The sequence below is a fragment of the Penicillium alfredii genome (assembly GCF_028826965.1).
Source record: "Penicillium alfredii strain IBT 34128 chromosome Unknown utg000004l_segment0_segment0, whole genome shotgun sequence".
NCBI classification, from domain to species: domain Eukaryota; kingdom Fungi; phylum Ascomycota; class Eurotiomycetes; order Eurotiales; family Aspergillaceae; genus Penicillium; species Penicillium alfredii.
In genome coordinates, this window is record NW_026622701.1 from 3,984,078 (window position 1) to 4,006,213 (window position 22,136).

A 22,136-nucleotide genomic window follows, 5' to 3' on the forward strand; every position below is an offset into this window, starting at 1 on the left:
CTAACATCAGAGCTGGATGCGACCGTCACTCTCTGCCTCGCTGCACTCGGAAGTATCTTGGATCCCACGTTGAGCACGTAATGTTGGTATTGGTATTTCCGCCCCCTCCCTGCGTATGAACAGAGTGACCCCCGATACAATACACTCTCGTGACCACTCCACTGTTTACGGCCTTCTTTTTTCCTTCTATTCTTTTGCGGTTGAATCCTCTTTTCTTCTCTTTTATATGCTCACCCCGGTGCTTATCCTTGTGTGTTCTTCTTTTCCTCTGTTCTTCTGTTCCTTTTTTTTTGTTTTCTCCCTCCAACTCTGCCTGAGAGATCCTGAGAGTGGGCCACCACACGCTCCCCACGCGACAAGGCGGTCACCCTAAACAGACGCCATCGCGCGTGTCGATCGGCCTAGGGATTATCGATAATAACATCCAGCCACACAATCAGTTGCGTATTGTGCTTCCAGCCTCACCTTGCTTTCTCTTTTTCTCTTTTATGTTTTGTTCCCTTTTTTGTTCTTGATTTCGTTGTGTTTCTCTCTCTCTCTCTTCGTCCTTTTTTTTCGGTGGCAAACCCACTCGATCCGTTGGCCGGCTCTGACGCTGTCGTTCTCTGGTTCTACCTGTGAGCGTCTCTCCAGCACTGGGGCACTGAACGATCCAGAGTTGGACTGTTGTGTTTTTCTTCCTTTTGCGGCTTTTGCCCTCGCTTTGCCTCATCTTCACCTTTTCCCTCTCTCTTCCCCCCCCGCGTGTTGTTTTTTTTTTTTGCGGAGTAACCAGCCCCGTTTTTGGTCCGCATTCAAGAAAAGAAAAGAAAAAACCCTTTGAGGGTTCCTGCAACAGCGACTTTGAAGGTTAGGATCTAAGGGGATTTTGCGAGATGCCGCTTTCGAATCGCCGTCGCGCACGGCGCAAGGAAATCCAACTACAGGAAACGTCTGACGCGGAGGTCCCGGACTCATCACCTAGTCGACCATCCACTAAGAAGCGCAAGGTGAGTGTGGTTGGTATTTTGCGGCGGAGACAGGATTCTTTGCCCCGCGCAAGTCAAGGAGGCTAACATACCACGATCCCCACGCAGGTTGACCGCCGCACCTCGCCTCCCAGAACCACCGTCAAAGCAGCCGACTCCGGTGATGAAGCCGAGGAGTCGGCGGGGGATCAAGAACCCGCAACCAACCAGGATCTGGTTGACCTGGTGATCTCATACCTGAATGCCCCGCGCGAAGAACAGCGCGTGGCCCGCGACCACTCTAACATCAAAACCGGGAATAAGGAGAGCATCGTCCAGGCGTACGCGAAGATCGCTGGTCGCAGCTGGACCTACTACGTCAAGACACAACATGTCAACATTGGCCGGGAACCGGATCGCGAGCAGAAATCCAACGAGCAATCGAGCCCCGTGAGTATTGCTGCCCGCGCGCTCCCGGATGTCCATGTCGACCTGGGCCCGAGCAAGTTCGTCTCGCGCCTGCATGCCGAGATCTTCTACGATGGCGAAGACACGCCTTCCTGGCATATCCGAGTCAACGGGCGCAACGGCGTGCGCCTCAATAACACGATCATCAAGCGCGGCACCGATGCGATCCTCTCGTGCGGCGACATCATCCAGGTGGCTGACTCGCAGATGATGTTTGTTACCCCCGGCGATGAACCGAACATTCACCCGAATTTTATCCAGCGTGCCCAGCGCATCGCCAATGGCGAGCTGCCTGACCCCAATTCGTCTACTTGGGATGCTTCTCAACATGCCCATCCGCCGACGTCCCAGGCGACCGAGCCGGCGCGCCCATCCTCATCAGGCGGTCCCTCGCTGGCGCCGGCTCCGCAGTTCCTCAAGCGCCAGGTGACGCCGCCGCCGCGCTCGCCTGACACTATCGGCGCGCGAACGGCCAAGCAGTCGCCTCTCTACAACCGAGGCATGATGATGGAGAGCACCGAGGATATCGATTACAGCAAAGATGCCGCCAAGGACTTGAAACCGCCCTACAGCTATGCCACGCTCATTGCGCAGGCCATCTTCTCGAGCGAGGAGGAGAAACTTACCCTGAACAGTATCTACAACTGGATCATGGAGCGATACGCCTTCTACCGCCACTCCCAGAGCGGCTGGCAGAATTCCATCCGCCACAACCTGTCATTGAACAAGGCGTTCCAAAAAGTGCCACGTCGAACCGACGAGCCGGGCAAGGGTATGAAGTGGCAGATTGCACCAGAGTATCGGGAAGAATACCGGAAAAAACAGACTCGAAAAGGCACCCAGTCGTCTGCCCCGTCCTCGCCTGCCACTAAAGAGCCCCCATCGTCATCACGCGGAACCCATGTTGCGTCGCTGGACACTTCCTTCTCGGCTGCTGCCAAAAAGTCCCCGCCTGTTTCATCGCCCGGGTTCAGCTCATTCCCTGTGGCTCCGGTGGAGGCCTACACTCCCGAGCGTGGTTCTCGGGCCGGTCGCGGGGTCGGCTCGGACCATCCGCTCCGGCACATGAATCCGCAAGACTACGAGGAACCGTCCCCGCTCCCAGCCCGCTCACGCAACAACGCGGGTGGGCCAAGCCGAGCGCAGACCAGCACGAACAATCTCAGCCGCGCGTATGGACTGTCGGACAATATGGCCGGGTCTCCGCCGGTGCTTTCATCATCCTATTATGACGAAGGACCCTCATCAATGATCACGCCGGCACCGCAGCGTCAGCAACCGCGACTGCCGCCACCCAGCACAGCACAGATTCCGTCCAAATTCATGCCCATGAGCTCGCCCGCACAGTTCTGGAAGTTTGCGGATATCGGCAGCACCCCGGCCCGTCCTGTGCCGGACATCAGCCCGATCAAGGGCGAACCTGATGATCGTATCATTAGTGGTTTCCCAAGTAGCAGTCCTCCCCCACCGAACTTGGCAAGCCCCAGCAAACCCGGCACGACCAACGGGCTGGGGTCCAACCGGACCCTACCACCGCTGCGGCCAGAGACTGGCGATGTGGGCGCAAATGGGGCCCGGAAGGAAGAGCGAATAGAGGAAGAAGACGAAGATGATGGAGGAGGGTTTGACCTGGCTCGGTATGTTGGAAGCTACTCGACTTCATGGCTCTCTTCATATCATATTCTTGAGACTAACTTGTGTTTCTAGGGGATTCCAACCTATTGGCACTTACCATCGGCAGTTGAGCAATGCTGCCCGGGCGACTGCCACATAGTGCAAACGATGTACACCATGTTTGGTTTTTATTCCCTGGTTTGTTGTTTCTATTTTCTTCGACTGACCCTTGGGGGTTTGTCTTTCAGTTGCTTCCGCATTCCACGGTGTTGGCAGGGTTGGGTATTGTTATGTCTTTTCTCTTATGTGTTGCAAGGACTGCCAAGGTCGGAGAAATGGAGTTGAGGGGTTTTTTATTACTTTTTATCTGATTTATCTGCTTGTCTTTTGAGTGGATCGGCGTTTGGACACGGCGAGTTACTTTGCCATGCCGCGTCGAGGACTGTGTATGTACGACAGGGAGCCATCAATTGTATGATACAACAGTGTGAAATTGTAGTCTATTTCGTAGCTACCTGCCAAGGTGTACTCTAGATAATTAGTCTTCTTTTTTCAAGTTCTTTCACGAAGAGAATCAAAGCGTCGGCCAAAACCGCTCCTCCAACCACACAACCTGCCTCCACCACTCCAAGCACCGTCCACGCATCATCTCCGCCTCCTCGGCACCCTTAATCGACTCGGCCATTTCATCCAGCACATCGCCAATGCCATTGACAAACGCCTCGAACTCGGCACTCGACCAGTTCGGAATAAACTTATCGCGCAGCGCCCCGCCGTCCGTGTCATCACTACTGGGGTTTGCCTCGCGCTCCTTGAGGAACGAGCTTGCATACCGCCACGAGCGTAGATAGCAGACCTCCGTCGCCCACAATACAGCCAGACCCTCGAGCACGGAGACGCCGGCACTGCCGGCCGACATAAACAAATCGATGTAGGCGCGCGTGGTGCGAGTCGCACAGAAGAAGATGGGCCCGCCGCGCTCGAGCGGCTCGGCGGACGGGTTACTGGTATCGGTGGTGCGGCAGGCGGGGTCGCATTCGCCGTGTGTAGGCTCGAGGTTGGCAGGTTGGCTCTGGTCCTGGCCCTGTTGAATGTTTTGGGTGGTTTGCGTGTTGGTGATACTGTTGCTGTTGGACTGCGTGGGCGGGTAGCACACCTCGCCGCCGTCAGCCTGCATCTGGCACTCGCCCTGCGACCCGCACAGCCCGTGCAGCCCGCTCTCGCGCTCGCCCGTCTCCGTGCCCTTGCCCGCATGCCCGCCCGTGAACCCGGGACAGCTGCCCGACCCGGTGGTCGAGATATCCGCCGACGTCGTGATGTAGCTGCCGGTCCCGCTCTCGCCCAGCCCGACGCCGCCCTCTTCGACGGAGATGGCTGTCAGGTCGAGGTCGTACTCGGCGGCTGTATCGTCGAAGAAGCGGAGCTCGGTGCGGATGTTTACCAGCGCATCGATGAGTACATCGACGGCGTGTTGCTCCGAGGTGGCGACTCGCGGCGTTGCGCTGTTCGGGTTGTGTGCTGGTAGCCGGATTTTTGCGAGGAGTAGCCCGATGAAGCGGATGTAGGATTGCGCGTAGAGCCGGTCTTGAGAGAGCCATTGCGAGAGGAGTGGTTTGGGTATCGTGCCTCGCCCTGCGGACACGAGGAATGGATGCGTAGTAGCTCGGGTGAGCGCGTGCGGCGTGCTCGATAGCAGATAGGAGGTGAGGAGGCCTTGACTGGGCATTTTAGGTGACGTGGGCAGGTATGAGTTTATCGTTGCTTTTACGTTAGAGTCTGCTTTTAGTGTATTAGGACAGAATTTAAAGAGAGAGAAAATGAAAGGGAAAAGAAAAGATGAAGCTCCGGTGGGGCAAGATTGATCGTGGCGATGGCGTCAGATCCATAACGGCTGCAGAGCCAGCCCTAAGTTAGACCACAGAATTTCACTTTTCCCGTTTTTTCCTCCTCCTTTTTTTATGTTTTTCCATTCCCCCCCTTCTTCTTTCATAGTTTCGTTTATCAGGTGCTTCCTGATACAGGTTTCTCTTCACTCACCCACCCCTCAAGCCTTCTCGCAAGCACCGGGACGCTCGCCGGCCGCCTCGAGCAAGATCCGAACCAGAGCCTCCAGCGTGTAGCGAGCATCGTTGCCCGCGTTGTGGAGGCTGGCTGAGAGGATGTTCAATCCTCCCAGGATGTAGCCCAGAGAGCGGCCGTGCGGCTCCCTGTACAGGCTGCGGTACAGCTCGGCGGTGTCGAACTGCTCCTTGACCTGCGAGGTCGGCGTGCCCAGGTTGACAAATACCTGGCTGCCAGTGGCGCGAAGATTGGACACATCCTGCTTGAGAGCATGTCCGACCAGAATGACGGTCCGGTTGGACTTGTGACCGACTTGGCCCTCGTCATTGATAACGATGTTGGAGCGAAGGAACGGAGCCGTGAAGAATCGGTCCACGGTCCGGCCCACATTTGCCAGGTTCACCAACTCGGTCTCTCCAAACCCAAACTTGTCAGGGCAGCTCGAGCAGAAGCGGTGGTTGACGATGTGGCGGTGCTCGGTCACGCGCAGGTGGTGTGAGCGGATTTCGCGCACCCAGTTGGTGCCGTGGTCGCCCGGCGAGAGATTCTTGATGTCCAGGGTGTCTAGGACCGAAATGCCAACCTCAGTCAGCTGGTGCGGGTTGAGCTCGTTCAACTCGACATCGACGCTAATGAACACTGGCGCCCCTTGGGGAGGACACTTGCTCGCAAGCAGGACATTGACCTGCGGAGCTTCTCCTCGGTAGGCATCAGTGCCATCGGCGAATGGTGGACGCACCCCAAAGTAGGACTGAGCGCGGAGCAAAGCCGACTCCCACTTCTTCTCATGCTGCTGGCGCTTCCACTCGCCTTTGGCCTTGGCACTTTTGGTGCGAGGCTTGTCCTTAGATGCCTCGACCGCGGACTTGACTTTGTCCTCGAATTCTCGGACGAGGTCAGGTTCGAATCTTTCGGTCCAATCCTGCCAATTCACGCTAAGCGGGTGAATCAATGCCCGCAGGTTGTCCTTGTCCCGGCGGCTGTTGCTCTGGCCCAAGAACACGGGGTCGAGGCCACTGATGTCGTCGAGGCAAATGGCCATGCCTTCCTGGTTCGGTCCCGTGAGAGACAGGTTGCAGCCCAGAGTAGTGTTGATCTGGTCGAGGAAGGCCTGGGCCTGCAAAGTGGGCACAAAAAGCACCGGTCCAGGACTGATGCGCACGGGGACATGCACGTAGTACCTAGGCAGAAAAGTCAGTGGCAGTCTTATAATGAGGTGTGGGGAGAGGATGATGAGTATATATGCACTTACAAATTCCAGGGCCGATTCCAGAAAGTGCCATGTTTGAAGAACCGCTTCTGAACAGACCGAGACAGCTCGGGGTCCCGGATGTAGAGAAAGGTAAAGCGAGACAAACCAATCAGAGGAGTGAAGGCCGCCTGCATGAACTCGTCTGAAGGCTGAGTGGATGCCTCCTGAGAGAAGATGCGGGGAGCATTGGTGTGATCAGGCACAGTAAGCGCAGTGGCCGGTCCAGTAGCCGGTGTAGACTCGGAAACCGAGGACTCTGACTCAGTCGATACCAATGACATCTCATTCTTTTCATGATCATTAACAGAACGTCCAATGACCCGGCTGCGAACGTAAGACAGAGGAGGCCGGAGCTCGGGGGTAAAGTTTGCGAGGTATGCCATACGGCCCGCTTCCGAAGTAGGAAGCAGAGTCACGGACTCGGTGGAGGTGGAGGGCACAGACGCGGAGATAGAAGGCACAGACTCATGGGAAGGGGAAGGTTCAGTCCTCGCGAGGGTGTTCAATCCAGTGCTCAAGTCCAGGAGCGCTTCATCGCTCTTGAACATCTCCTCGACACGCTCCAAGTGCTTATCTTTGTCCATGATGGAATATGGACGACAAGCAAGATGAAAAAAAAGATAGAACGATAGATGGAATGATAAAGGAACAAAAGATATCAGATAGGAAGAAAAAGGAAAGGATGCAGAGAAGAAAAGAAGACGCGGGGCAAATATGCGGAGAGGTAGAGGAGGAAGTGTGGGAGTGAAAGATGCAAAATAACAGTTTCCTGTTTTGGTGTCATCCCACAACAACTGAAAAGGGGATGATTGCTGTCTTTTCAGAGGAGTCCTTTTCTTGATTCACTTTGCTAGGCTTCAATATAGGCAGCAGTAGAAATATAGAGATTTCATCTTGTCAGTTAATTGAATAGCTTGTATTAACTACTTCCATAGGCCAGTCTCCCTAATTTAGTAGAGTTATTTACATTCAAAAAGTTAAAGTAATAGAGAAGAACAGCAAAACAATTAATTGTATTAATATTATTGTAGGGTATCATAATAAAAAAGACCTCAGAGAGTCTAGGAGTATATTTACTGGATTAGGAAGGCAGCATGTGGCACGTGCATTATAAGATTGCGGGTCAATTCAATATCACATGACGGGCCATCATCAAGAAGCCGTTCCCACACGTGACCTCTCACTTTCACCCCACACGTGACTTTGTCCCGGAATAATAATCCCCCACTGTTTGTACTCACCTAATGTTGCCCCAAGACAAGTTACGTTTCAGCTCCTATAAAGGCAAAGAGATCTTTATCGATCTCTCACGAATATTATAGTCGCGGGTCAGGGTGTGCTGTGTCTCCACCCCTGACTTCTTGCATCTGAGCGTATTATTTCTCCTTTCCATCACCCTCTACTGCACCTCCAGATCAACACAACCACTCCTGCCAGCGACATGGCGATGACCGATGAGACCGATGAGAGTGGTGGGGTCATTCTGGATGGACCCTTTGACCCAGATGCCCAGGCAACTGTGACAGACTACATAGACTACACCGAATACCTTCCTGCCGACCTGATCCGTTCCTTGACCCTCATCCACGGCCTCGACAACCGTTACTCGGACTCGGCGCAAGCCGTGCACAACCTGACCAAGACATATGGGCAGCTCCCAGATCTCCCAAAAGATGAGCAGCCCAGCGCCATTGCCTTGCGCAAGGACATCTCATTTCAGTTGGACCGCGCGATCAACGCCCGTGAGTCCGCCTACGCCGAGTCTTGTCGCCTGTACGAGGTTGTCGATCGCCACTTCACCCGCTTGGATTGTATCCGCAAGAAGCTCGAGGGCCTTCCAAAACCCTCGTCCAGAGAACCGTCGCCTGCACCGGAACCCACCCCTAAGCGTGCGCGCGGGGGCAAGAAGGTCGACGTCGCGTCCACGACGCGCATCACTCTTCGCGTCGATAAGAAGCGGCCGAAAACGCAAAAGTCGCGGTCGCGTCGCTCCGCCATCACTGCTGAGCATTGGGCAGGACTGCACCCAGATTCGCCCATTGCCAGCACCGAACAATCAGATGCGGAAGCAGACGCCGATTTCGACACTGCGATCTCGAAAACTACGAAATTTTCAAAGAAGGAGAAGCAGCGCCGTCCGAGTTCTGGGGTGGGTGTCTCGACGAGCAATGCTCTCGCTATGTTGAAGCCACCACCGGAGAATGCCCAGCTCGGCAGCGAGGATTTGCCGTGGCTGCGATTAACGGAATGGGAGATGACGAAGTTGCGGAAGAAGATGAAGAAAAATGCTGTTTGGCAGCCCAGTGAGGTCATGGTTCATCGTGAGCTGTCCCTCTCAGGTCGTGGATGGGAGGCCTACCGAGCCACCAAGGCCGCGGCCGAGGAGACTGGTGCCGAGTTCATCGACTGCGACAACATCGAGCAGACTCGCCCCGGAGAAAGTGCCAAGGACCTTGAGGAGACCAAGTTGAGCAACCGCGGAATGAAGCTGAACGAAGCTAAGAAGCTGAAGCGCGAGATGTTGGCACGGGAGGCGGCATTGGAAGGGGGTTTGGTCCAGTCGACTCCTGGCCCGGCTCAAGCCACTCCGACTGTTAGTCGATCATCACGAAAGAGGAAGCGGGATGAGCTTGCGGCTGAGGAGAGCCACGAAATCGCTGCTGCCGAGCCCGAGGAACCTCCCGTCCCTGTGAAACCCGACCCGGCGCGCCGCAGATCCAACCGAGGAGCCGCTGCAGCTACTGCGGGCACAGATACCACTGCCGTGTCGGTACCTGCCGCCGCAACCAAGGTATCTCCTCCCCTGCCCTCCCCCACGGGATCCCGCCGGTCCATCAGATCCGTCGCCCAGCCTGCCAACACGCCCACCCCGCCTGTCAGTCGACCCTCGTCCCGACGCTCTGCAGCCGCTGCATCCATTGAGACAGGGCTTCTGACCAATATTTCCGCCATCGCAGCCGCCGGTGGACGAGATCTGCGCATCAAAAGTGCGACGCCTGTCCGCAAAACTCCCGTCCGAGAACCCTCCCATGCACCCAGCGTCCCTGCTCTCGCTCCCACTCGCCGGCGCAAACGCCCAGCGCCTGGTCCCGTCTCATCCGGTCAAGATGGCGGCGCGGCCGTCAGCTACGGGCGCCGCAAGGCCAAACCGGGCAAGAAGCGCATCAACGTCCGGAGCTCACAGGACGTCCGCGTCGACGAGGACGGTGTACTGGAGGAGATTGATGCCAACGAACCGCGATACTGTATATGTGGGGATGTGAGCTTCGGAACGATGATCTGCTGTGAAAATCCGGATGTAAGTTGTGTTCCTCTCTCTTGGCTTTCTTCCCTTTCCATGTTTCTGAGCAATAGTACTGACCTTATGTCCTCAGTGTGACCGTGAATGGTTCCACCTCGACTGTGTCGGCCTGTCCGAGGTTCCTTCGCGGACTGCCAAATGGTTCTGCCCCGAGTGCCGCGTGCGGTTCCGAAAAGGCACGGACGGCATTGTGAAGGGCGGGCTGAGACGATAGATTTGACGATGAGCATGGACTTTGAACTGGGAATGGAAGCGTTAACATGATACCACGACATACTTTTGCGATTCTGTACTTTTATGTTAATTGTCTGTCTGGAGTGCGCTGTTCGGAGTCGGGGTAATATGGGTTGTCAGGAGTTACGGTTCTTTGTTCGCGTTGAAGCCAACATTGTCTTATTGCCTAATCTCATAGGCTCTTCTATTACTCTTGTTTATTTGATCACTGTTGGATTATCACGAGTCTGCACTTCCAAGCCCTTGACCCATTGTCGATTCCCAGCAGGGCTATGCACTATAGACAAAGAGACCGAAACAGACAAAGACACAATGCATCCAAGCGAGAAAGAAATACTTGAAAGGCATTCAGAAATGCCTGTTGTTGACTGTCTCATCGAGTGTTTCTTTGTTCGATGGCCCATGCCTCATGCCTCATGTTTCGTCTCGGTTATTTAAATGGCTTGAAGTCCAGTCTTCTCGAACTCGGGGACACTCATTGAACCACATCATCTCTTGCAACAGACCATCCAACACCCCCAGGCTTCTAGTCTCGAGTTTCTACCCAATTTAAAGAGCAATATGGTGTCGAGACCGTACGTGGCTGATCACCACGGCCGTGGCCATGATCAGCTCTGCCACTCTCAACACCATCACCACCATTATTGTCATATTCATCTTCAAGATGACTTCTGTCATAATAACCACGATTATTCCCATGACTCCCCAGACCATTACCATCATGGAGTTCACCACGATCACAGCCATCACCCTACCCACAGCGCCACGACTAACATCATCCGGAGCTCAGCAGTCACTCACGTAAACGTGCAATACACCGCCGCCCAAGAAGAACTATCCGATTACGAGCTTGTCGACCACGCATTTATGGAAATCCACAAGCGCAATGCATGGATCTCGCAGGCACCGCTCTGGCTTGATCGGCCTCTGATCTTGTCTATTGCGGTTAGCACCGAGTCCACCAACGATCGATCCATTTATCTTGCTGCCATTAAGATGGTTCACGGGCTCTTGGAGCAGGTGAATCACAGCCAGGCGGAATTTAATCGTGAGCGGATCTTTCGTCCTGTTCTAGGGCTTGGGATTGTGCTTGAGTGAGTTTTCTTCTTCTTCTATTGTAGCTGGACAGGGCACTATATTGGGTTTAATTAATTTTTTATTTTAGCTGCTGGACAAGTATACTTTTATTTACTACTAATGTCATCTTAGACAAGTACCATCAATCCTACACAACACTTTGGACTCACCGTGTTGGAAGCACTGACTGCTAAGTCGAGCCAGTCTGTGCTCCTGTGGATGGTATGGCGGCCAGTGTCATCGAGCTCAGTCTGGCAGCAGACGCACCCGAAGTGATAAACGTCACAAATCCAACCCTGAGCCACTGGACCAAAGAGCTTCTTCCTCTTTTGAAATATGCTGGCCTCGAATCCGAAGAGCTGGCCACCTAAGTTTGGCTGCAACGTCTACGAGACCCCAACCAGGACCCAACAGCCAACCCACCCATCAAGCTCCTCGACTTCTTTGCGTCGAAATACGACAACACCGATCCTAGTCGCGCTTTGCTTTACGACACCAAAAAGGCCCAAGCGTCGCCTCCCTCCCTCGCCCAAGCTGGTGGTTTAAACGCCGATCTGACCGCCCGGTTCGTGAAGAACTTCAGCACCCAGTGCTGGGCCCAGCAAACAGCTCCGACACAATCACCACGCGAAGTCTTCTTCCTCATTGGGCCTTGCAGCTGCGGAAAGAGCATCGCAGCCCAGACCCTAGCACAGCGTCTCCAGATCCCCACCATCGAAGGCGACGACCTGCACTCGCCGATTGCCCTCGCAAAAATGGCCAACAACCTGCCCCTGCAGGACTCCGATCGCTGGAACTGGCTCGCTCACATCCGCGGCGCTGCGCACTACCTACCGCGATGAGCTGCGCCGTCTGACCCAGCTGCTGGATTCCCCTGTCACGGTCAGTTTTCTGTTGCTGTCTATCCGGGATAGGTCTCAGTTGAAGAGTCGGATGGTTGCGCCGTCTGCGGCTGAGCAGCATTACATGAAGTCTTCCATGGTTGACTCGCAGCTGGATTTGTTGGAAGATCCTGTTGATGAGACAGATTTCGTTGTGTTGGATTCTAGCCAGTCTCGAGAGAACATGCTCGAGAGTGTGGTTCAGACGGTGCAAGATGCCTTGGCGGCATGACTTTCGGATTAGGTCTGTTTGGATGTAGATTTGGATATAAATCCGGATAAAGCTGGCCACACTTATCACCCTTGTTACTTTAATTCACATACATATCAACAATCATATCCACCAAGCTATATACACTAATCTCACTGAAGCGCCCACTTCCCTCCCTCAGAAATAATTCCCACGGGCCTTCTCTCATCCAGCGACTTGCGACCCGCATCCAGAATGGCCGTCGTGGCAATCGTATTCCGCAGCGTAGGCAACGGGCGTGCGTCCAGCTGGTCCAGAGTTACGCGGCCCTCGTTGACGGCTGTTACTGCGTCGATGAACTTTTCGAAGCTGATGTACCCGTACCCGGTTTGGCCGCCGAAATTTCCTTCCTCGTCGGGGGCGTAGCGCATGTAGAATCTGGTGAACTGAATTAGAGAAGAAGAAAAGAAGAAAAGGAAACAAGGAAACAAAGTGGGTGCAAAGGTCTGCATGGTCAAGGAAAGGCTCAGTTTCTTACGGGTTCACCCAGATCAGACCCTGATCGTCGCCGATCACGTCGTAGCCGCGTTTTGCTTGGTTGACGCGGATCTCGCCATTGGCGGCCATGTCTATTTTTTTTTTTTTTTCAGTAGTTGTCAGAGAAATGAAGCTGAAGATAAGCGGGGACTTGATTTCAAATGGGTAAACTCACAATGGAAGTACTGGTTGGAGTGCACGCCCGCGTTCTGAGGTGCCGTCCAGCTCGCCGTGTAGACACCAGTAGCCACTTTGGCGGGATCATCCTTGCGACGCCACTCCACAAGCAAGGTAATCGTATCCTCGGTCTCCGGGACGCAGCCGATAGCAGCCGCCGTACCCTTGGAAGCCGTGGCGGTGACCTGGACCGGATGGTAATCCGGGACCATGCTCTCGCAGATATCGATGTGGTGGGAGTTCAAGTAATACGAGATATCAGAGTCGCGGCCGGCCCACGCCTTGAAGGTCTCGAGTTGACTCTTGGGCTGGCTCATGTAGCTATAGAAGTAGTTGAAGTCGCCCAGAGTGCGGGCTTTCGCGCGCGCATCTGAGTAGGCCGGGTCGAACCGCTTGTGGTGCTCGACAAACACAAAGACGCCCTGTTTGCGCGCCGCCTCGACGAGGGCCAGGTGGTCGGCCAGCCGCTGCGTTGCGGGCTTGGTGATCAGCACGTGGTGGCCGCGCTCAATCGCGTACAAGGCAATTGGGAAGTGTGTCGAGTCTGGAGTGAAGATCGTGATGGCGGATCCGCGGGGCAGCGCATCGATTGCCGTTTTGTATGCATCCGGGTCGGTCTGGTTGTCTGCGGGGAAGGAGTTGAATGACACGTCGAGGCCGTTGTAGACTTGCGAGATGTTGCGGTGCAGGTGGTTCCCTGGAGCCCGGTCATGTTTAGCTTCTTGGTTTGTGAAATTGCATAGTGTCGTAGGGTCTCAACTGACGGATGCCCGGGAACTTCTTGCCTGACACGCCCACCATACTCAGGTCGCCCACCTTGCCGCGCCGCCGCAGGTCGAACAGCGTTAACCCGACCACGCCGACTTTCTTGTCTGAGCCAGACGCACCACCGCCGACAAAGCCGGTGGTGTACTCGCCGGTGCCGACCTGGTGTTTTGTTAATTTGCGCAACAACCAACAGTGCGGGGTGCATCTTTCCATACCATCAAGACGCTAGGAGGAGCCATGGTGATTGTTGATGCAGAGTGGCAGAATATGGACTAAGAAGACAGCAGAGGACACAAAGCACTTAAAAGCGAAACCCAAGAATCGACCGGGGGTTGGGCTGGATATAATTCTTCCGGCGTTTGAACCGCAATAGCCGATAGTATATCTTATCGGCTGCGGGGATTTCTACAGCCTTAAGTAGTAAACAGCCTTGGAAATGGATCAATATCGGCCAATTGTATTGCTGTTGTTCTCTTTTCATACAGAAACACTCCTACACCTCATTCTACTCTCTTCTGACTACTATTCAAACTACTGTATTTACTGCAATGTCAAGCCGAGCAAAATCTTGTCGCGGGGCTCCTCGTCTCCCCCACATTCTGCTACGTGCTGATTGGTGGAATCACATTATCCGTGCATTGGCAGCGCATCGGAACAATCGCCGACGTGGGGGTGGCGCGGGGGTGTTTAATATCATCCAAGTGCGCTTTTGTTTTCTCTCTCCAACCATCCCCAGATCTTGCCCATCCAGTATGTCGCCCACACCTCTTCGCCCTGGCGCCTATGCGCCAACAATGACCTTCTTCGACCCGAACACTGAAGAGCTCGACGTCCCCTCGATCCGGCGCCATGTGGTGCGCCTGGCCAAGGCCGGCCTGGTCGGCCTAGTGACCATGGGCTCGAACGGCGAGGCAGTACACCTGACGCGCGAGGAGCGCATGACTGTCACGCGCGAGACTCGCTCAGCTTTAGACGAGGCTGGGTTCACAAATGTGCCGGTCATCGCCGGAGCCAGTGAGCAGAGCATCCGCGGCACCATTGAACTCTGCAAAGAAGTCGCAGCCGCAGGCGGCGAGTACGCGTTGATCGTCCCGCCCAGCTACTACCGGTACGCGGTGGGCAACGACGAGACGCTGTACGAGTTCTTTACGGCCGTGGCGGACCAATCGCCCGTGCCACTGATTCTGTACAACTACCCCGGCGCCGTCGCCGGCATCGACATGGACTCGGACCTCATCATCCGCATTTCCCAGCACCCCAACATCGTCGGGACCAAGTTCACCTGCGGCAACACCGGCAAGCTGACCCGTGTTGCTGCCGCCCTCGGCGCTCTGACGCCACCATCTCCGCTGGCCCCGGCCCAGCGTGCGGCACCGACTGTCTCCAAACCCGACGCTAAGCACCCCTACGTCGCCTTTGGCGGCATCGCCGACTTCACCCTCCAGACCCTTGTCTCGGGCGGCACTGCCACTCTTGTGGGCACCGCCAACGTCCTCCCGCGTCTGTGCGTGCGCGTCTTCACTCTCTGGAGTGAGGGGCGTCTCGCCGAGGCGATAGAGCTGCAGAAGCAGCTCAGCGTTGCCGATTGGATCCTCACCAAGGCTGCTATTTCTGGCACCAAGTCGGCTATCCAGTCTTACTATGGCTACGGTGGGTTCCCGCGGCGGCCACTCAACCGGATCAGTGATGCTCAGGCTCAAGAGATTGCCGGCAAACTCAAGGGCTTTGTTGAGATGGAGCGATCGCTGCCGGATGTGGCATAAACATGATTTGGGATGAAATCAGGAAGTATATAGCTCGACGTATTTCCCCATGTGTATATGAATGAATGGAAATGCCAATGGCTATGCATCTACAAAGTACCAAAACTGCTCCTCTCTAGAGAATGTAGGCACTTAAGAATGCCAGCCGTCAACAACTAGCCCCTCCAGTTCCCGTAGCCCTAATCCCAAGCCCTAGACACGGTATCTTGCTTTATCGACGATAAGAAGCCGGAATCTGCTTTTTCCCTTTGCTTCTCATAGGCGGAAAATTCACCTCGGAGCTGATACGAGTCGTACAAGTTAGTTTTGCTTGCTATCATGGCCGACACGACATGTTCAGTGCGCCGGGTCCTACGCGCTTCGCCTCCAAAAATCCCCCGCTAGGAATGATATCCCGCACTGCCCAGACCACTGGATCATGTTTGCCAAAGCGCTGGGGGCGGAGACGTGGGCGATTTCCCGGTCTCGGGCGAAGGAGGCCGACGCCCGGAAGCTGGGCGCTGATGGGTATATTGCTACCGCGGAGGAGGGCTGGGAGCTGCCACATCAATACTCGTTTGATCTGATCATCAATTGTGCCAATTCGTCTGAGGGCTTTGATCTTGCCCGTTACCTGTCCATGATGGATGTGCATGGTCGCTGGATCAGTGTTGGGCTGCCCGAGGAGGAGGGCCAGGTTATCAAGGCCCAGAACTTGATTGACAATGGTGTTCTTATCGGTGCTAGTCACTTGGGGAGTCGTCGTGAGATGCTGGAGATGCTGCAGTTGGCGGCTGACAAGGGTCTCCAGGGCTGGGTGGAGGGGATCGCCATTGGCGAAGAGGGTCTCAAGGAGGCGATGCTTCGCATGAAGAAGGGCGAAGTTCGCTATCGGTTTACCCTGACGGGGTATGAGAAGGTATTTGGATAGTAAGATTCTGTGTCGTGGTTGAGTTTTCCAGTAGATGGAGTATATTTGGTGTGTGTCAAGTGAGAACTTGATAGATTTACTTGCTGGGGGTCTGAAATATATTACAACTGTCTACTCTGAATTTACCCAGAAACCCATTGCGACACAAAAAACAATCATTGTCATTAAATATAAGCTAACTTAGGAGCCATCTTAGAAGATTCTTGTTTTGTCTCACTTATCTTATGTTTCTGAGGATAATGCCGTGCGACATTCCCCAGGGGATCGACATGGGCTGGAGAATACTCCACTCTGCACACGCCAGAAATCCCATTGACGCCCTGAGAATTCCCCTGTATTGGGGGGAAAGCCCTGTTTCTCCCGACTCCAAAGTTCGTGCAATCCATGGATCTGCCCGATCCGCCGCCCGGGGATCATTTTGTGTACGTCTGCGGAGGTACTGGGTACTTGGATTACCGACAGCCTGTCGCGACGATCGAGGTAGTGGTACTCCGCATTTCGGTTCCCCATTTGCCCCCCCGGCAGCCTAAAATCTCTGTTCCCAGGCCCCTCTGTACCTCAGCAGGTACTGAGTACTTGTCAGCCCCAGCGTTTGCACGTTGCCACTGGGAGTCTCCGGTACCCGTCGGTACCAGACCCGCGAGCCAATCACTCCTGCGCGATTCACCGCCCGACCCTCAGACCCGTTCATTCATTCTTTCTGGAATTCTTCTCCCTTTTCTTGCGCCTTTGCAAATTTCCCTTCCCTTTTCTTTTCTTGTTATTTGATCCGTTCGCATTCTTTTAATTTCCCTCTCTTTGCCCTGGGTTGGTGTTTTCTTTCTTTTTTATCTTTCTTTTTTTATTTGTTACGGTGGATATATACTTGGTTCAACCCAACTCCCCTGCAGTCCAGCGCGCAAAGTCCCGTCTTTGCATTTCTCGACGGATACATTAGACCCCTTATTGTTTCTGATTATCACTTGCGCCCCAAGGAGACGCCGCGACTGCCTCCAACGCCCTTAATTTGCCTTTGTCGTTTTCGCCGAGGCGATTCCCACGTCATGTCGCCACGAGACAATATCGCCCACTCGACGCGGCGACGCCCCTCGTTATCGTTTCGCCCACGCCCGCGCACGGCGGTGCATCCCGCTTTCGCGCCCAAAGATACCAATGTCGAGCTGTGGCGGGAACCTTCCCTGGTGGAAGGTTGCCACGAACAGCATGCGCCGGTGGTGGAAGATATGGACAATTTCCCGACGGCCGTGCCCCGGCGTCGTGGGGCCAAAAGTTTTTCGAGTTTGCGCCACCCCATGGATGGCCTCGTTGCTCTGGGACGTCGGTTGTCCGTCTCGCTGCGGGGCAAGTCGTCCAAGCAGAATCTGCGCGTTCCCGGAGAGGAGGAGGATGATGATGAATGCCGCCACTATCACCTTTCAGGCCAGTCGAATCACCGGCGTCATATTGCAACGGGGAGCTGGGATGCGCGGTCACGGCACACCTGGTCCAAGGGCCACAGCATCAATCGGCGACCTTCCCTGAACAGTGTATCTGCCCTGCAGAGCTTCTATGCCCCGACTGCCTCGGTCCCGGCTCCTATTCCAGGCCGTGGACAGGAGCCGCCAATTCTACCGAATGACATCTACGCGGGTGCGGCAGCACGCGCCGCAGCGGCCGCGCAGAATGAACGCTCTGAGATGGCTAGGATGGAGATGGCCCGGAACGAGATGGTCCGCGGTGAACGGGACATGCCCAAGACGCCTGAATTGAGGCTTCCGACTGACTCGGAGAGCGGCATCGGAATTGATTTGCGCGACCGCTCTGAGATCTCGGATGTGGACTTGGCGATCGTGCGCATGGGTAAGGATCACAATGCTGCATGTCCCTCAATATGGATTGAACTGACGGCTAATTGTTCTTTTTTTAGACCCGGTGGGCCATCTTCCCGCTGAGATTGTGGCTTACATCATGTCTCATCTGGATCCTACCTCGCTCATGAATTCGGAGTTGGTATCGCGATCCTGGCACCAACAGGCATCCTCTCCCCACGTGTGGAAGCATGTCTTCCGTGGGGCCTATCCCCGACACCCTGTGAGATCCACGACCTCCAAGAAGAAGCACTCCTCGGGATTGGGGAAGTCGGTTCCCAACCAAAATTGGAAAAAGATGTTTTTTGTCCGGCGGGCCCTTGAACATCGCTGGAAACAGGGTAAAGCTGCCGCAATTTATCTTCATGGACACAAGGACAGTGTCTACTGCGCGCAGTTTGACGAGTATGTTCGCACCAATCACCTTTTTTTTTTCATTGTCTTTTTTGAATCCCCATTAACAGCGTTTAGGGACAAAATTATCACAGGCTCTCGTGATCGGACAATTCGTATATGGGATGCTCACTACCCCTGGCCCTGTCTGAAGATCATTGGCCCGCCACCGGGTGATTTGCCTGGTATTGGACCGGTGAACAGCCCGGGCCAGCAGGCCACGGGCAAATCTCCCTTCCTGACCATCTGCCCGCCGTCGACTCCGTTGGAGGGCATTGTCACCCCAATGGAGCAACCAGCAGACTATCATAGTGCATCGATCCTTTGCCTGCAGTTTGACGAGGAAATCATGGTCACTGGATCCTCGGACTATACCTGTATTGTCTGGGATATCAAGAATGACTACCAGCCAATTCGGCGCCTGGTGGGCCACCGGGCTGGCGTATTGGATGTTTGCTTCGACGACCGCTATATTGTCTCCTGCTCCAAAGACAGCACTATCTGTGTGTGGGACCGCAAGACCGGTGCCCTTCTTAAGCAGCTTCTTGGTCACCGCGGGCCGGTGAATGCGGTCCAGCTGCGAGGTGACCTCATTGTGTCGGCCAGTGGGGACGGCGTGGCCAAGCTGTGGAACGTGACTTCGGGCCACTGCGTCAAGGAGTTCCTCAGCAAAGATCGTGGCTTGGCATGTGTTGAATTCAGTGATGATGGCCGGACCATCTTGACGGGTGGCAATGACCGGATTATCTACCAATTCGATGCTAACACTGGTGAGATGGTCAACGAGCTTCGTGGTCACATCGGCTTGATCCGATCGCTGCATTTGGACAGCATGAACAAACGCATTGTGAGCGGCAGCTATGACATGAGTGTCAAGGTCTTTGACACCGACCATGGTGCATTGTCCATTGACCTCCCGGGGTGGACGACGAGTTGGATGCTGAGCGTCCAGTCGGACTATCGCCGGATTGTGGCCACCAGCCAGGATTCACGGGCCGTGATCATGGACTTTGGCTATGGATTGGATGGGATTGACCTTTTGGGAGAGTAACCTGGTTGCATTTTGCTGAGTTCTTGGCTTCACCTAGAGCGTTTGATTTTCATGGGGGGGTTGTATTGCTGGCATATACATGGGCTATCGGGGAGTTGGACATGTGCTGGGACCTCTGGCTTTTGACCTGGCTATTTAGATTGGCCATTTGGGAGTATAGACACTGTCTTGGTTGCATATACATCGCATCAGTACATAGATTTTATTTATTTCTATTCCTTTTTCAAATACCCAACTTGAAGCTTCTACTTTTGCTGTTCTCCAGGCTGCTCTCTCTCGCCTGAGGCATCAAATTAGATAATCCAACGGTGATTGGCCCCAACGGGCTAGCGCCAGCGGGATCCGTGGGTTTTTGGCATCAAAACAATTCACGCCGCTCTCCTTCACCGACCGAGCAGCCTCGAGGCGAGTTCTGACCTTGCAGTGGCCTGTTCTTTATACACAACTCATCTTTCTTCTACCCCATCCCCACCACCATTCTTTCATAGCCCTTGCCTTGTCATCTCCACGCTACCCCACCATGGGTGAATCCAGGTTCGGCTTTCTCTCACATCGGCAATGGTCTCCTGAATTACTGGGCAATGCTTGCTAACAATCTTCTTACAATCCAGGCAGGAACTGCTGGCTTGGTTGAACAACCTGCTGCAGCTGAATTTGACCAAGATCGAGCAATGCGGAACTGGGTATGATAGATCCCCCGCCCCTCTCTGAAGAAAGTCAAGTTGTTCTAGTGAGTGCGGGGCTGGCTGACACAATGTGTGGGTGGTTCTGAATAGTGCGGCACTTTGCCAGGTCTTCGATTCCATCTTCAGTAAGTGATCACAACCTACGAGTATCTTGGCTGGGAGAGAAGCAAGACTCCTAGCAAAAGAACAATCACTGACACAAAGCTCTTTCCTTGTCTAGTGGATGTGCCTATGTCCCGGGTCAAGTTCAACGTGAACACTGAATACGCCTACTTGCAAAACTTCAAGGTTCTCCAGAGTATGTCAAGACCCGCGGTCCCCGCATCAGCTCCGCTATAATTATTTCTCCTAACAGTTTCTCCTCTCTACTTATCTAGATCTTTTCGCGCGCCACCAGGTGGACAAGCCTATTCCTGTCCAATCCCTCACGAAGTGCCGCATGCAGGACAACCTTGAATTCCTCCAGTGGACCAAGAGATACTGGGACCAGCACTATCCCGGTGGAGATTACGATGCGGTCGGTCGGCGCAAGGCCTCAGGTGCCCCCGCGGGTGCTCCCACTGCGCGTGCCCCGTCTGCGGGTAGCTCCCGCCGCGGTGTGACTCCCACCACTGCCGCCCCCCGTGCACCCCGCGTTTCTGGTGCAGCTGCTGGTGGAGCCGCAGCCTCGGCGTTGCAGCAGGAGGTTTCAGCGCAGAAGGAGGCGATCGCCGGACTCGAGAAGGAGCGGGACTTCTATTTTGCCAAGCTGCGTGACATTGAGCTGCTGCTGCAGAGCGCCATTGAGGCGGACCCGGAGCTGGAGAAGGAGGAGGACACGCTGGTGAAGCACATTCAGGGCATTCTGTACTCGACCGAGGTAGGTTTTGTCTCTTTCCATTCTGCTTTCTTTCATGGTGATCCGACGCTGATTTTTTTTTTAATTTAGGAGGGATTCGAGATCCCCGCCGAGGCGGAAGAGGGTGCGGCCGACGAGCTCGAGACCTTCTAAGCGGCCACCCGGAGTTGTTCAATACCCATCTTGATTCTGTGTTTCTTTGCAGCGCCTCGTGGAGGACGTAGATAGGGCGAATGCGCGCATTCTGCCAGTGATGCTGAACATGACGATCCATATTTCAGATTTCAAGGTACCTTGGGGCTTCGGACCCGTCCTAAGCGTAGTTTGTAGATCGCTTCCACCTTCATTGGGAGGTATGTCATACTTGACTAGAGGCTATCTGGTCACTGCTCTCCATTCGAGTCACCAGCCTTCGATTCAGGTATATCTGCGTAAATATATATGGTTATCTTCAATCCCACACGTAATTGCTGCACGCGACCATTAGTCTCGCCGAGTCCTTGCGGTGCTAATTAAACCTGCGCCCGCTAAGCCCACCTGGGCTTAGGGTGCCCGAGAGCCTGAACCATCGGGCCCACCTGTCAGCGATGACTGGCTGAGGTCGCCGTGTACCTGCAGGGCTCGTTGGTCTCTTTGCTCAACTGTTTGTTGATTCCATCTATTTCTTATAATCTATATTCTACAATTCAGGTCTCTTTTGATAAAAGATACAAATTACTCAGAAACAATAAGAGTAGAAGGAAGTCAAAAAAAAAAAAAAAAGAAAAACAGAAAAAACAGAAAAACAAAAAGAAAAAGAAAAAGAAAACAATCATTTGTGGCCCCGATCTCGCCCCGGGGCTAGTTCACGCGGGTCGCCTGGACCTTGGCTGATTAGGGGCGTTGGCCTCTTTTCTTCTCCCTCGCTTTTTCCTCTTTTCCCTTCCCTCGCTCACCTTTCGCTTTCGCTTTCTTCCCCTCTCTACTTGGGATTTATTCCCACTCTTGTCCACTGGAGATCCTCCTGTGTGAGGGCGTGTGTGTAACGCAGTGCGTTTTTCCCGCCAATCGCCCTTGACCCACAGTTGTCGCTGGGTCGTGGATCTCACCTGGGCAAGGCTCTCCTGGCCGTGTTTGATTGATTGGGGAGGGTTCTTCCAGT

The 22,136-nt window shown here is 54.4% G+C and overlaps 12 protein-coding genes across 12 annotated transcripts; 9 read left to right on the forward strand and 3 right to left on the reverse strand.

The window, feature by feature from the left end:
* Nucleotides 1-875: 875 nt before the first annotated feature.
* NUU61_003185 (putative forkhead transcription factor Fkh1/2) lies at nt 876-3,189 on the forward strand (the record flags this gene model as incomplete). Its single annotated transcript, XM_056653767.1, has 3 exons — nt 876-998; nt 1,077-3,052; nt 3,123-3,189. 3 exons carry the CDS (start codon nt 876-878, stop codon nt 3,187-3,189), a joined length of 2,166 nt encoding a protein of 721 aa, XP_056514834.1.
* A 414-nt stretch (nt 3,190-3,603) lies between these two features.
* NUU61_003186 (putative transcription regulator PAB1642) lies at nt 3,604-4,755 on the reverse strand (the record flags this gene model as incomplete). Its single annotated transcript, XM_056653768.1, has 1 exon — nt 3,604-4,755. The coding sequence occupies one exon, from the start codon at nt 4,753-4,755 to the stop codon at nt 3,604-3,606; it is 1,152 nt and encodes a 383-aa protein (XP_056514835.1).
* A 318-nt stretch (nt 4,756-5,073) lies between these two features.
* On the reverse strand, nt 5,074-6,926 carry NUU61_003187 (uncharacterized protein; the record flags this gene model as incomplete). The annotated part of the gene is made up of 2 exons (XM_056653769.1): nt 5,074-6,271; nt 6,343-6,926. The coding sequence occupies 2 exons, from the start codon at nt 6,924-6,926 to the stop codon at nt 5,074-5,076; spliced, it is 1,782 nt and encodes a 593-aa protein (XP_056514836.1).
* An 857-nt stretch (nt 6,927-7,783) lies between these two features.
* Nucleotides 7,784-9,857, forward strand: NUU61_003188 (putative PHD finger domain protein; the record flags this gene model as incomplete). The annotated part of the gene is made up of 2 exons (XM_056653770.1): nt 7,784-9,640; nt 9,717-9,857. 2 exons carry the CDS (start codon nt 7,784-7,786, stop codon nt 9,855-9,857), a joined length of 1,998 nt encoding a protein of 665 aa, XP_056514837.1.
* Nucleotides 9,858-10,481: 624 nt separating this feature from the next.
* On the forward strand, nt 10,482-10,682 carry NUU61_003189 (uncharacterized protein; the record flags this gene model as incomplete). The annotated part of the gene is made up of 1 exon (XM_056653771.1): nt 10,482-10,682. The coding sequence occupies one exon, from the start codon at nt 10,482-10,484 to the stop codon at nt 10,680-10,682; it is 201 nt and encodes a 66-aa protein (XP_056514838.1).
* A 62-nt stretch (nt 10,683-10,744) lies between these two features.
* NUU61_003190 (uncharacterized protein) lies at nt 10,745-11,796 on the forward strand (the record flags this gene model as incomplete). The annotated part of the gene is made up of 2 exons (XM_056653772.1): nt 10,745-10,925; nt 11,327-11,796. 2 exons carry the CDS (start codon nt 10,745-10,747, stop codon nt 11,794-11,796), a joined length of 651 nt encoding a protein of 216 aa, XP_056514839.1.
* A 91-nt stretch (nt 11,797-11,887) lies between these two features.
* Nucleotides 11,888-12,067, forward strand: NUU61_003191 (uncharacterized protein; the record flags this gene model as incomplete). The annotated part of the gene is made up of 1 exon (XM_056653773.1): nt 11,888-12,067. One exon carries the CDS (start codon nt 11,888-11,890, stop codon nt 12,065-12,067), a length of 180 nt encoding a protein of 59 aa, XP_056514840.1.
* Nucleotides 12,068-12,198: 131 nt separating this feature from the next.
* NUU61_003192 (Gfo/Idh/MocA family protein) lies at nt 12,199-13,746 on the reverse strand (the record flags this gene model as incomplete). Its single annotated transcript, XM_056653774.1, has 5 exons — nt 12,199-12,463; nt 12,564-12,654; nt 12,738-13,436; nt 13,504-13,666; nt 13,723-13,746. 5 exons carry the CDS (start codon nt 13,744-13,746, stop codon nt 12,199-12,201), a joined length of 1,242 nt encoding a protein of 413 aa, XP_056514841.1.
* A 513-nt stretch (nt 13,747-14,259) lies between these two features.
* Nucleotides 14,260-15,270, forward strand: NUU61_003193 (dihydrodipicolinate synthase family protein; the record flags this gene model as incomplete). The annotated part of the gene is made up of 1 exon (XM_056653775.1): nt 14,260-15,270. The coding sequence occupies one exon, from the start codon at nt 14,260-14,262 to the stop codon at nt 15,268-15,270; it is 1,011 nt and encodes a 336-aa protein (XP_056514842.1).
* Nucleotides 15,271-15,688: 418 nt separating this feature from the next.
* NUU61_003194 (uncharacterized protein) lies at nt 15,689-16,180 on the forward strand (the record flags this gene model as incomplete). The annotated part of the gene is made up of 1 exon (XM_056653776.1): nt 15,689-16,180. One exon carries the CDS (start codon nt 15,689-15,691, stop codon nt 16,178-16,180), a length of 492 nt encoding a protein of 163 aa, XP_056514843.1.
* Nucleotides 16,181-17,223: 1,043 nt separating this feature from the next.
* On the forward strand, nt 17,224-19,471 carry NUU61_003195 (F-box/WD repeat-containing protein; the record flags this gene model as incomplete). The annotated part of the gene is made up of 3 exons (XM_056653777.1): nt 17,224-18,019; nt 18,087-18,432; nt 18,499-19,471. The coding sequence occupies 3 exons, from the start codon at nt 17,224-17,226 to the stop codon at nt 19,469-19,471; spliced, it is 2,115 nt and encodes a 704-aa protein (XP_056514844.1).
* Nucleotides 19,472-19,991: 520 nt separating this feature from the next.
* On the forward strand, nt 19,992-21,148 carry eb1 (microtubule-binding protein BIM1; the record flags this gene model as incomplete). The annotated part of the gene is made up of 6 exons (XM_056653778.1): nt 19,992-20,005; nt 20,083-20,154; nt 20,248-20,282; nt 20,378-20,455; nt 20,535-21,016; nt 21,086-21,148. The coding sequence occupies 6 exons, from the start codon at nt 19,992-19,994 to the stop codon at nt 21,146-21,148; spliced, it is 744 nt and encodes a 247-aa protein (XP_056514845.1).
* Between the last annotated feature and the right edge of the window lie 988 nt (nt 21,149-22,136).